This window comes from Cornus florida, unplaced genomic scaffold, assembly GCF_030987335.1.
Source record: "Cornus florida cultivar Cherokee Brave unplaced genomic scaffold, ASM3098733v1 CherokeeBrave_3.0.0_Hap2_Chr04, whole genome shotgun sequence".
Lineage (NCBI taxonomy): Eukaryota > Viridiplantae > Streptophyta > Magnoliopsida > Cornales > Cornaceae > Cornus > Cornus florida.
In genome coordinates this window covers 18,430,494-18,444,879 of record NW_026775574.1, presented here as the reverse complement: position 1 = coordinate 18,444,879, position 14,386 = coordinate 18,430,494, and the positions used below count along the sequence as shown (strand labels likewise).

The 14,386-nt window shown below is 34.6% G+C and overlaps 1 protein-coding gene and 1 long non-coding RNA gene across 2 annotated transcripts; one reads left to right on the top strand and one right to left on the bottom strand.

The window, feature by feature from the left end:
- Positions 1–5,103: 5,103 nt before the first annotated feature.
- On the top strand, positions 5,104–8,128 carry LOC132302917 (uncharacterized). The gene is made up of 4 exons (XR_009480982.1): positions 5,104–5,509; positions 6,304–6,749; positions 6,861–7,085; positions 7,851–8,128. It is a non-coding gene; the product is annotated as an uncharacterized LOC132302917 (long non-coding RNA).
- On the bottom strand, positions 7,785–11,548 carry LOC132302916 (receptor-like protein EIX2). Its single transcript, XM_059799925.1, has 2 exons — positions 8,610–11,548; positions 7,785–7,920 (listed from the first exon to the last, which is right to left on the bottom strand). Exon 1 carries the CDS (start codon positions 11,422–11,424, stop codon positions 8,626–8,628), a length of 2,799 nt encoding a protein of 932 aa, XP_059655908.1. The 5' UTR covers positions 11,425–11,548; the 3' UTR covers positions 7,785–7,920; positions 8,610–8,625.
- Positions 11,549–14,386: the final 2,838 nt, after the last annotated feature.

Genomic DNA, 14,386 nt, shown 5'->3' with positions numbered 1-14,386 from the left:
TTCTATAAATTAACTTCATTCATTTTAAAAAAATATAGGGATCTGATAAAAAGATTTTATTTTGAGAAAGAAGACTCTAAGGGATAAAAATATTGAAGGTTTGATAATTTTTAAATGTCAAAATGTTCAGCAAATAAATTATCCAAAATCTGATTCCCAGTAGTGATAAAAGTCGGACAGTAGGCACTATCAGATTTTTATAAAAATAATTATCCGTCTAAAGAGTACGAAATTTCCAAAGGACTCTAGACACAAAGGAGAGCCTATGGTAAAAAATAAAAAATAAAAAATAAAAAATAAAAAATAAAAAATTGAAAGCATTTGGCGAACCACAGCCCCCAGGTAAGATTAATGAATCTCTGCGCGCACACACACACACACACACACACACACACACAAAAAAAAAAAAAAAAAAAAAAAAAAAAAAAAAAAAAAAAAAAAACCTTATGTTTGTTCCAAGTTCCAAAATCAGGCTATAACTCATATAAAACCTGATCAAAAGTAACACAAATAATCCCGAACAATTCCCATTGCACTAATCTAATAAACACCAAACAAAAAGGATCACAAACAATCTCAATATCGCATAGTGGTTATTTAAAATTTCGTACAAAAGCTAATAGGACAGCAGGCTTAATTAGAAGAAAAATCGGAGCAACAGTTCATAAACAATTCGAAAAAAATTAATTTTTTTTTTATTGAAATGGATCAAACAAAAATGATTTGAAAACTAGACTCAAAGGGTAATAAGCTATAAATAAAGTTTTTGGCAAACTTTGTCAATTTGAAAAATATCCGGAGCTAAGAAAATTCCAATAAATTTGTTTTTAGAAATTAGACTTAGGAAAGTATAAAATTGAAAATTTTGATAAAGATCCGGTGTCAAGAAGTTGGTCAAATATATTATTGAAAAATCTGATTTCCAACAGGTATAAAATTCGGACAGCAGGTGCTGTCGAATTTTTAAAAAAATATCTGTTGATTCAAAAATTTTGAAATTAATTTCAGAAGTTCTGGACATGTAGAAAAACCTGTAATAAAAGTTTCGTAGCAATTAGAACACTACAACTCCTTGGAGAAAATATTTATTCAAACAAAATTAAAAGAAGAAAATTCCTGCCCCAAAATAGTCCCTTGTCTTTCTTAATCATCAAACCAACCACTCAAACTCACTGGGAACATTAACAACAAGTCTTTAAATTTCCATAGTTTCCTTTATATACTATCATAGTCACGTGTTTACATCATTTTCTAAAATTACAATGGAATCAAGTATTTTATCAAACCCATTATCTACATGAACAGGATGGTCACAAATAAGCATTTTCAGCAACTCCATTTCCTCCAATTGATCACAGCACCTGAAAAATAATAGGGTGAGACACAAGGTCCCAGTAGGAAATACACTAACAAGTGTTGCTAAGGGATCTCAGCACAGAAATAGCCATGAAAAGCATGCTATGAAAATTTGAGGAAATTATATCCATAACAAATACACATACATGAACCAAATTTTTTTTAAACAGATCAATTGCAAGGGACTCAGCAAAGATGCCTAAAATCAAGAAGGTTTTTTGAGAAAGAGAAACATATATTATTTCCTACAATAACAGCATTTCCATGGCCACAAGGGTTGAAATTAGGAGCCAAATCACACAAAGCAACAAGTGTTAGAGCAAACCTACCTTAACTGAACACAAGAAAGAAACGATGATGAAATATGGTGGCCATGAAAGTACATAATCCGGCCCTCTTTGCCTTCCTCTTTTTCCTTTCTATAGCTTCACCAAATTCATACTCTAAACCTCCCAAAATGGAGCTTTTAGCATGGAAGTATATGTGTGTAGATAGATATAGAGAAAGAAGGATCAAATGTAGAGAGAGACAGGAGTTGGCCGAAAATGGGAAAAGGAAGAAGACTAGGCTTGGTCTTCATTTTTGCTTTGTGGTCCCAATGCATTTTGTGGTTAGTAGCTTTTTGGCAAGTTACTCCTTTGCCCTTTCCCTTCCCAAGCAATGCCATCAAAGTCCCTAAAATATCTACCTCAATGCATCGATATATATATATGTATATGCATGAGAAAAGTCAATTATGCCCCTCACTCAAAATGGCAAAATCGGGAGAGGTTCCCGAACCCGGAAATCGTCCCGACTTTCAAAAATTCCTAAAATCAATTCTATTGCCTCCAATTGTCTTAAAGTAATTAAAATATATATTTTTAAAACGCTCGGCTCAAGAGAATGACCAAAACGACCCTCGGAGCCCGCGTGGCACGAAAAAATAAATAAATAAAAATTTGAAAAAAAAAATCCAGAATATTCGGGACATTACAAATTGCTACAGATTATAGAATAATAATAATCATGCATGTGATTGTATATATATATGAACTTAGAGCATCTGCAATGCAAAATGCTATATTTTCATGCCAAAACTATATTTTAAGAAGAGCTACAGTGTCAAAATGCTATTTTTTGACACAACAACCATTCTATATTTGGAGAGCCTATTGGGTTGCCTTATATTCATTTTAGCAACTTTTGACAATCTCAAAATATGAGAGCTTTTTTGAGAGAGCCCATTGGAGTGTCTATTTTTATCCACTTGCTATATTTTGAGTTTGAGAGATCATTTGAGAGTTGCTATATTTGAGAATATATTTGAGAATCTCAAAATATGTCATTGGAGTGCCTTATTTTCATCCACGTGCTATATTTTGAATTTGAGAGCCTATTTGATAGGCCATTAGAGATACTCTTATGCATACTTGTATATACGTGTATAATGGAGGATCATTGTCAGGATATGGCATTAACAACACCATTGTCGGGATATGGCTTGCTAATACATATATTGGTTGGCTAATAAGTCTAGACTTATACGTTTGTCATACCATTGTCAGGATGTGGTTGTGACCTTAAACTGTATTATTGTCAAGATATGGCCATAGTTACACACATATGTATATTTTGATTGTGTATCACGATATGAGCTTGAAATCTCGAGATCGACGGTTAGGGATGGCATATATTACCAGATGAGATAGGTAGCTAGATATAGGAATATGTGTGCCCTAGTAGAAGAGGTACTCGTGACCAGCTCGTGTGCGCTTGCATAAGACTTACTATCCGGTTAAGTCTGCCTTATAGTCCAGTGATAGTCTATAGTGTGTATACTTATATATATTAACCTATGTAGCTATTGCATGAGTCGGATTAGGATGCATCGTTTATTGGGTCTCTATTTGGGATATAATAGAAAGGGCTTATTCGTGGGTTTTGACCCACCTTTATTGCTATCGTTTCAGATCCTCTTCAATTCTAAGCATAGGGTCCGTTCATGCAGAGCAGAGACCAGTCCTCTTCACTCTTCCAGTGTCATCAACGTAGGACTCTTCACTATGTTTTTATTACTTTTGAGTTAGACATTTTATATTCATCTATCGGTTTGGGATTTTTTATTAGGAGTTCACATAGTATGAATTCCCGAGATGTACTCTGGTGGTTTTTTATTATTATTGGGATTTTAGAAATTATTTATCAAAAGTTTATTTTGAGGAGCTATTCAGAGTAATTATTATTCAAATTCTATTAATTTAGATTTCTTTTCAACAACATTATTATTTATTCATAATTTATCTTTTCTAATTTGTCCTTGATTATTATTGTTTGGCATTCCTTGATTTTGTGCGATCAACCCGTGTTCCAAAATTATGAGGTATCACAATTGATATCAGAGCACTTTAGCTTCAAGTGTCTCCAAGGTTAAGTTCGTTATAAGACTTCCGTGTTGTGTACTTCCCTATTTTTTTAATTTTTTTTCCAAATATGCAAATTGCATCTCTGAAAACATCAATTTTTCTCACGGCTTGTTGGTATTATGACTGAAAGCATTCAATTATTAATTTTTATGTGCTTTCAACTCTAATTTTATTTCATTAATAAAACAAGAATAAAACTTATCTTATTTTAATTTTATTTTTTCAAAAAAATATTCCAAAATCACATTTTTGTTTCTCAGGCTTGAAAATCAATTTTTTTTCCAAAAAAAATTAGTTTTCTATTCCAGAAAAATTCATTTTTTCTCTTTGAATTTCTTTAGCATTACAAAGACCATCTATATATCACCTGAACTTTTATGCGAAACACAAAAAAAGTAAATTTTTGTTTCAGAAATATACAAGAGTGAAAATGGTTCTCGAATCAGCAAAAAAAATAAAATAAAATAGTTCTCTAATTATTTCCATTCCCACTATGATTTGCAAAATGTATGTCAGAAACTAAAAGGCAACAAGATGCACCTCTTGGAAGCCATGCGTTATGAGGACCTCTTTGGCTTGGTAATAAATGTTTTGTCTGAAACAATTTAATATGGCATTCAATATGGCTTAGGCAACAATTTTACGTCATGCAAAAACCTATATATATATATATAATAAATGAAGCCAATTCGAATTAAAAACACACATTGTAGACAGATTGTGTATATATACATATATTTATTATTAGCATATGCCTCGATAGTTGAGTTGGTTAATGCTTTCGGTGAATTTTAGAATATCAATTTCAGCTCTCTGCACCTACTAATTTAACTTCTAATATTTACTTTGTCAAAAAAAAAAGTAAAAATATAAAAAATACATATATATATATATATATATATATATATATTATAAACACATACTTGGAAGTCTAATAGCAGAGGAACTTGAGCGGTTTAATTATTAACCTACCCTTCTTCTCCCTCCAACACCACCATCACAGATTTTGGGTTTCTAGATTTTCTTCTCTCTTTCACCTTGTTCCTCTCCTCCGTCTTTATACTGGTTTTTGGCCTGAAAATAGGATGGATAGATGGTGGCAAGAGCGATGGCGGAGACGGCAAGGCGCGGCAAAGCAGTGGAGAAGGCGGCAAGGCGAAGCGTTGTGATGATAATGGATACTCTGTAGTTGGGGATGAGGTAGGGGTTGATAATGGATACTCTGTAGTTGGGGATGAGTTAGGGGTTAAAGGCAGTGCTAATAGCATTAGTTAGGGTTAAGAGCATAATATACATATTATCAACCGTTGGATCGGAAAAATTAAAGGGTCCAAATTTAAAATATCATTGGTTTGAAAAAAAAAAAAAAAAACTTCAAAAGGGAAGGCCCAAGTTAAACAAAACAAACAAACCCAAAAGGTGTTACCACTGGCCCACCCATTAATCAACGAACCTAACTACCCTTATACCAGACCTGGGTATAGTAGGTGAAGGAGAAGAGAAGGTGTTTTCTTTCGGAGGGTTCGAAGAAAGACAAAGGTAGATTCCAAGGAGAAGAAAAGAAGGTGTGTCTTTCGGAGGGTTCGAGGGTTTCAGCAAAGGGACTCTGGCATCGCTTGATGGAGAATAGCCGAAGCCGAATTGAATCAACAATGGAGATCAATGTTTTCAGAGGAGGAGTGGGTTTGCATAAGCTGAATATTAGATTATTTCTCTCCTTCCATAGATGATTGTCAAAGCTGGCCAAGGTAAGTTTCCAATTTAAGACTCGACTATATTTCAATTTGTTTTCAATTCCAAGATGCCCAAATCAGAAAGTCATTCTAGCTATTAGGGTTTGTAAACATTCTAATGATAACATACTCGCACAAATTGAAATAGAGTACAGAATAATTCTTCTGAGTGATCATATGAGAACAATTAAACTAGGTTTATAAAGAGATACATCATGGTTTATAATCAGTAGCATACTTGCATTTATAAAACTGATATAACAAAATCTTCAATCAACAGTTAAATTCGTGAAAAGAATAATTAGACTATGAAGGTAAAGAAGAACAAACATAATGCATCTAATAATTCATGTTGTTGGGAAGAAAGTTTTTCCGGATTAGTATCCTGAGGTTTTAAGTTCAAGTCTTTTTAAGCAATATATCAATTATTGCAAATTCATTATAGCCAATTTGCTTGTTTTTAACAATTACAAGTTGAATACTGATATGGATATGTCATGTACCTTAGCTATCTTGTACGTATTCATACATACACAAGTGCAACTGTGCAAGTCTGCAAGGAGTCCAATGAGTAGCAGAATATAGATACTGAATCAATGAGTATATATTTCAGGAAAGGCACACAATTTTCACACCAACATTAACAAAACTTGCTCTGAATTAATGTATCCATTTAGAATGACTCCATTCATTCTCAAAGCTCATGTACTGATCAACATAACTCCATTACATCCATTACTGCTTCTTCTTTTTTTTTTTACTGCTTTCGTTCAAACTCGTTAAATTTAAAATGTGAATTCTTTGTGCAGGAACGTAGCACGAAGTGGGATGACACGCAGCACCCAGTAACAAGATGCCTCAGTTACAGCAGTAATGAGTAATCTGCCTTGGCCTGGACTTAGGTTCTTTTTCTTCCTCCCATCTATTCCTTCTTTTACACTTTTGTGGTTGAGTATAAGATTATGACCGAATATTCTTCACTGAGTTTGTCAAGAAAGTAAAAAAGTTGAGGAAGAAAACTTGCGGACGAATTGGCTTGCTTCTGACTTAGACTGTCCTTTATCCCTCTGCTTAGAATCAGCAAGAAAGAAAATGGAGGATATTTAAAGTTGAGCTAACCTTTTTTTGGGAGAATTTATTGGAGTGGCAGTGGTTGTGTTGTTGTATAGGTAGCTTGTTGGCATTCCCTTATGTTGCCTCTCATTTTACAGTCTATATTTGTGATCTGCAGCTAGTTTGATTGTCATTGGTTCAGGTTTGTCAATATTCTTGTAATTATATAAAGATCATAGTTCTCATGATTGTGCCCTATTCATTTATACTTATTGTTGTTTATGATTATTCTCTACACATCAATGCTTTGTAGTGGAATTCGTATGCATTGGGCATTGAGGTTGTGTCATCTTCAAGGTTCCGAATGATGGAAGCTTATAAAGCACTATGCTTGAAAATGAAGTGATTCGAAAAAGGAGCTTGTGCTCGTAGTTGGCCAACATGTTTAACCTTGGTGAAGCTTCACTCCCCATCATTCTCATAGCTTGTGCCTGTAGTACTGCAACTTGATCGATGTCATCTCTTACAAGTAATTTGGGTATCTGTCCTTTAAATCTTAGCCTTTTTATTGTTGTTGCCATTCTTTTTCTACTAAAATGAAGAATTTTAGATGAGCGTAATAGAGGCGCTGTCCTTTAAATCTATTATATGAAGCAAACAACACAATCCACTTTGACATAGTGCATATTTTCCGTTTTTAAAGATAATGCGAGGAAAGTTTCTAATGATATAGGGTAAATAGAAAATAGTAAGATTAATTCTTCCAAATGATCACATAAGAACCATTAAACTAGATTTATAAAGAGATGCAAAGTAGTTTATATTTGGTAGCATATATAAAACTGATATAACAAAATCTTCAACGAGTTAAATTTGTGAAAGGATAGGTAGATGTGAAGGTAAAGAAAAACAATCAGAATGGCATCTAATAATTCATTGTTGTAACGATCACAGGTTTTCAGGATTTATATCTTGGGGTTTTAAGTTCAAGCCTTGATTTAAGCAAATATCAAATATATCCACCATGCATGGTTTGAGCCTTTTGCTAAATTCTCAGGCCTGATATGGATGTTTTTATGTACTCTATACATATATATACATGTGTGTATGTATATACAAGTGCAAGCCTGCAAGGAGTATAATAATTCACAGAATATTGGTACTGAATCAAGACAATATATGTTTTAGGAGAGGCACACAATTATCACACTAACATTATAACAAATTACCAAAAATATATAATATCATTGTCTAACTTTATTTTTCTGAACTTTATTGAGTACTGATCCTTTTCCATCGACAGCATACGAAAACCCACTGCTCATTCTGTCAGCGTCCACCTGAATCTCATTTGCTTCAACTGAATTTAAAACCTTGTGGCAAAAAGGAAAAGGAGAAAAAATGAATTTGAGCCCCTGTGAAGGCTGTGATGAAAAGAACTACAGACAACTATATGGCAGAAAATGTAAGTAGATGTAATCTTGGTTTTTTATGTACGTTAAAAGGCAATAAAGTTACTTAATTAAGGTCATCTATATGATCCTTCCTTATGAGTAAAGAAAACACATTTGATGTCTTTTAGTTCATATATACTACTTCCTTGGGTAGCTTCATTTCATAGTAATATTGTGAACATTTATAAAAAAAATAAATAAAACATTAAAACTGACATAAAGAAGAAATAATTAAATTATTCATTATTACTACATTATGCTAAGAATGAATGGTAATTGGTTATATATTCTCGATGCTCTGATTATAATTGAGAAAACCATGCATAGGCCAAGCACTATGCTTAAGAATATTGCTATAATAAATTTCTATTTCCAAATTGCAATAAGAGAATATCTCAAAAGTTTCATATAGACAAAAACCAAGGAAACAAAATCAAATACCCAAAGTATTCATTCATAGGAGCTTAAATATATAGTGCATTGGCTATAGTTTAAGGGTATTCTTGTGTGATATATATATATATATATATATATATATATATATATATATATATATGCGTGTGGGTGTGCGTTTGTACATGTGTTTGGAGAGAGAGAGCAAGACTAACCATTTTAGAGAGGAAATTATCCTCCCATTTCATCTTTGTGGAACTTTCTCTGCACCCAAGCTACCTTTACTGCAACTGCCACCAGTAGGTTGTTGAAAGTATTCTCCACAAACTGAAACCACGCATACCTCCAAGACTTTTTGAAATGCAAAATGCCACAAATTCCCAAGAAGCCAACCAAGAAACCCGGTCCAATGGCAGTATAGAATGCCAGACGTTCTTCCGACTCAGGAACATGTTGATCATGATGATGACCATCAGATGAAGTATCACCAGGGCAGCTCTTAAAGATTTGTGATCCACAAAGTTGATTATTGCCCATATAGATAGATGGATCATTGAGTGTTTGGAGTTGATTTCCTGTTGGTATTGGACCTGACAAGTTGTTGAATGACAAGTTCAAGTAGCTTAAGAAGTTCAAAGCGGACAAGCTTGGAGGGATTGAACCAGAAAGTTTGTTTGTGGACAAATCAAGTGATTCCAAAGCTGTCATATTTCCAATCTTCTTTGGGATCCTTCCACTTAGATGATTTTTGGATGCGTTGAAATTCCGCAACCCAATAAGATCCATCAACTCCTCAGGAATCTCTCCAACTATCTGATTATTTGAAACATCTATAGATGTGAGAAATGCGCGTGTTTTGGTGTATTCAACTTCAACTCCTTTAATGTAATTTAAAATGCTCTCTTGGTATTGTGGATACCACTTCTCTGTATGTTCCGCATTGGGATTCGCAACCATGGTAGTGAAGTTGGCAAAGCAGCGAGGAATATTTCCACTTATATAGTTATGTGATAGGTCTAACACTTGAAGAGCAGAGAGGTGGCAAAGTTGTGGAGAAATATAACCGTGGAACTTATTCGATCGAAGAGTGAGAAATTGTAGAAAAGACATTTCTCCAATCCATGAAGGGATAATATCAGTTAATTCATTATCACCTAGATCCAGAACGTTCAGATATGTCGAATTCTGCAAAGATGGGATCTTCCCATGAAGCTTGTTGTTACGCAAGTGTAACGATTCGAGCAGTCTCAGAGAACCTAGAGAACTTGGAATATGACCATCTAGATAGTTATTTGTCAGATCAAGCACTGCCAGTTGATCCAAGTCCCCCATGCACCAAGGGAGTGTTCCTGATAATTTATTTGTTGAGAGATCAAGTACTCGCATATCCATGGCCTTGCATATGTACTTCGGAATATTACCAGTCAAACTGTTATTTGAGATAAAAAGAACTCTAAAATTCAAATGAATATTATCATCACCGAGAGGAAAATGTCCTGAAAGTAAGTTGTCGGCCAAATCTAATTCCGTGACATCTGACAGAAATGGTGTTAAGGGGCCCTCAAACTTGTTGGAATTCAAATATAGATACCGCCCATAGATAGCATTAGATTCTTGAAACTTCGGCAACTTTCCACAAATCTGGTTGTAAGATATATCTAAGCCGTGGATACCAGAATACAAATCCTCAAACCAGTTGGGGATGGTATCTGAGATGCTTGCATTGGAAATTACCAACTCTTCAACAAGTTTTTGTGTTTGAAGCCATGGAGGAAATTGGGGTCCCAATTTGCAGGAAGACATGTGAATAAATTGGAGTTGAAAACGAGGAACCCATTGGATGCTCACATTCATAATTAACAAGTTTGAGGACATGTCCAACCGTACTAACCTTGTGAGTTTGGCAAAGTGAATTTCAGATATGATACCATCAAAAGAATTGTCAGATATATCAAACACCTCTAGCATCCTAAACTCTCCCAACTGATTCGGCAGAAAACCACTAAATTTATTTGAATGGAGATGTAACTCCTTTAAACTTTTTTGGAGGCAAGTAGACGTATTTCCCTGAAAAAATGGTACCTCTCCGGTGAACTTGTTATGAGACAAATGGAAACTGCTCAAGCTGCAGAGATTCCTTATGGTGTTTGGTATTTCACCTTCTAAATTGTTGTCAGAGAGGTCAAGGACAGTAAGTTGTGTAAGATTGCCTATCTCACTTGGGACTGAACCTTCAAAACTATTCCAAGAGAGATCGAGGACTGTGAGAGAAGTCAAGTTCCAAAGGCAAGGAAGAATTGGACCTCGGTAACTTATATATTGGAGTCCCAAATGAACAAGGCTGCTCATTTCACACAACCAACTAGGCATAATTGGGGAGTCTGAATATCTAGTGTCACCAAGATCAAGAAAAGTGAGAGATGACATCCTTCCAAGAGTATCAGGAATTGGACCTTGTAAATAGTTTAAGCCAAGATTGAGATGTTGCAAGTTGGAGAGGTTTCCAAATTGAGGGGGAATTTGCCCCACAAAATTTGAAAAAGAGAGGTCAAGATATCTTAGGTTCTTAAGGGAGCCAAGGAATTCTGGAATTTGGGTTCCTGGAAAATTATTAAAGCTCAAATCGATGTAATGCAAATGCCTTAGATTGAGAATAGAAGGACTTATCTCACCTTGCAACCTGGCTGCATCATATTTTTTTATATAATTGCTGTCAGTGAAGTATAAATAAAGATCGAGCGGAATTGGATTGTGTAGATCAAGCTTCACGACTCTGCGTGTCCTCTTGCTGCAGCCCACTCCCGTCCACGTACAACAGTATTCTCCAACCCACGACGGCAAACAACGATTTGAATGATCAACGAGAGATTCCCTCAACTTGAATAGAGCTTTAAGCTCACCCTCTGTGCAGCTTACATTTGATTGATGATCATCTCTACTAATTTGCAACCCAACACCAACTCCCAATTCTATGAAAACAAGAGCAAATAGTAACAATATCACAACAACACTTGTAACTCGTGTTCCCATGGCTTCTTGCAAGCAAAGTAGCTAGGCTGGAAGAAATGTAAGTAGAAGATTGAGTTTAGAGTGAAGTTTCACACCGTAAATGATATAGTAGTGTATTGACTTGAAAGCGCGTAGAGATCATGGATATTGATGCAACCGTGGTTCATACCAATTAATTTTTCTCTGTTTTCTTTTCATCTCACACGGCATTGACCTTGAGTTAGTCATCATGAATGCCATTTTTTCTTCATCTTCAGACTACGCATTGCGTGCTAACGGGGTCTGCAACTATTCAGGCTTGGTTGTCACTTTATGTGTTTTAAATTGTTTTAGGCAGTGGATTGATAATACGGAGTAATATATATTCTGAAAATTGGAACTTACAACAAATATGGTTAAGTGACCTGATCCTAATAGCCCTACTCTAAATGTGAAAAAAAAAAAAAAATCTAACCCATGACTCAGTTTCATATTAATTGATTTCTGTACTAGTAATTTTTATAGTATTTAACTATATATTATATATTTTGTTTTGTCTAAATGCTCCTTAATGATGTTGAGACTCAAATGTGAATTGCATATATGCTTAGCCTATCCAAGAGGATGCCCAAATCTTTGGTTCTTTCACTCAAAACCATATTGAAGAGGCCATGAAATTGAACTAATTCATGTTGATCCCTCTCTATACCTTTTTTGTGTGTATATTTCTACCTTACTCCTAATATATACTAATAACATTAACAACCCATTAACATTTCCAGGAACTATTAATCTGAAGCTCTTTCAATTGAAGAAGAAAATTTCCAACAGCAGCAGATTAAATAAGAATTCATCTAGTCAGATCGACAAACTTAACCGACAGCATTTACCCTTTAGTTTAGTCATTACTAAGGATAGCAATCAAACCCTTGATTCACTCTTCATTTTTTGTTGATGCAGCCGTGGTTCACACCAATTTTTCTTTGTTAGTTTTTTAATCTGTCAGTTCTTCCTCTCACTGTTCGTGACACGACATTGACTTGTAAAGTCTGAGTCAAGTCATGAATGGTCGTTTCGTGTTAGTGGGGGTTTGCAACTATGGACTAAAATCATCTCTTGTGAAACATTAATCATGTTCCTTACAAAAATATTGTGATGTTTAGCTCCATATTACAATAGTTCAAGAACAAGCATGAACAATGGTGAATTTATATAGGAATTTTACATGAATCATGGCACTTCATTTTTCATAGTTTGCCAGAGGAATGAATTCCTCGAGATTTCTTAACTCTTGCTTTCCGTGTGCGTGTTAAAAGCATTGTTTGTTCTTTTGAGTCTATGGTTAAAAAATTCTATGTAGAAGAATCATCACTTCACTTTTTGTTAGTCAAATTTCTGTAACAACCCTAGATGCCAAAATTAAAAAAAAAAAAATTCGGCATGACCTTCGCTAAAATTCGTCCTACAACAACCTATTCAAATGTATTTTTTAACCTGTCCTAAAACAAATACAATTAACATACTCCAACATCCCATCCATCCGTTCATTATACCTCAACATGGCTCATCTCATAGTGGAACATCTGCATACCATTTAATCCAAATTATCATAATTACAGTCCCAAAATGTAGTACAATAACAAGAGTTCACAAAATCTCTATACCAAATATAACAAACTAAGATTTTACAAAAAATATGGGACTTAATACAAAAATAGCAAAAAAAAGTCTTCTAATCCAAATTAGGCCTGTGGTGGAAAGTCATCCGCCGCTTCTTTCTCGTTTTCTGAAAAAAAGATTATTAAATAATAGGGTGAGCATAAAGCTTAGTAGGTAGCACTTAAGACACGCATCTTGTGTCCTTGTAAATCCATACAAAGAATAGATCAATAGGAATAGGAATCATACAATGTCGGGATAATACAACATTTCAACCAAACTCAAGTGCAAACAATACAATGCCATGGAATGCAAATGCATGCCGATGTCGCTCCCCATTTTCACATTTCAAACCATCACTTTCAAACTATTAATACAACCCGCCCTTTGGTGACCCCACAGCGGCACGAGAGGAGGACTGGCTATTGTCCCTAGACCTTTGGTAACCCCGCAGTGTCATCGAAGGGCCCAGATAGCTCAACCACGCTAGGGCGACTCCTTAATCCTCTCTAGGCTATATTAACACTTTGGCCCTTTGGTACCCCCGCAGCGACTGGGTTTTCATAAAACCATTTTGTAAAAACTCTTTTCCCAAAATTTCCCTTTTTGTTCCAAAACAATTTCTCCCATTTCATACCCAATGTAAATGCATGAGTGCATCAGTACCATGAATATACTCATCATTCCACAACCAACTTAATTTAAGTAAGCAAGGCATAATTTCACAAGAATTTCTCAAAGAATTTCAACATGCTCTTATATAATAATACATCCTAACGAACATATATAAATCATCACATAGGCAAGTTTTCCACATAAAACATTTAATACAAGCTCTCACATAACCACATGCACATGTTCTAACTACTTCTAAACTACAACTAGCACAAATAAGCATGTCCTGCAACAATTTAGAAGATGTAATTCACATAGGAGTAAGAAAATTGTGGATTAAGAGCCCCTACCTCTAAATTGAACAAAACACTTGAAAGTGGGTCTCTAAACTCGAATGCACAAATGAGCACCAAAACTAAAATTGTTGGTACAACCGCGTAAAGCTCATCGTGGGCTTCGTTTGGCCTCAAATGGTACTTTAAAACACTAAGAGATGAGGGACTAATCAAGCCTTGAATTTGTAAACTAAAAAAAAAAAAACAAAGAGACTGCCGAGAGGAAGACACAGAGATACAGAGATGGGAGAAAGAATGAGATAGCAGAGCAAACAAATGTGGTCTTATGACCACTAAAATAATTGTGGGTCCCTCCACTAACCCATTCTTTAATATACATATATATATAAAAATTAAAAAAAAAAAAAAACTTAAACATTACAATTTCATTTTAA

Excerpts from the sequence above, each read along its gene's own strand:
- LOC132302916 (XM_059799925.1), bottom strand. The coding sequence starts at position 11,424 with ATGGGAACACGAGTTACAAGTGTTGTTGTGATATTGTTACTATTTGCT.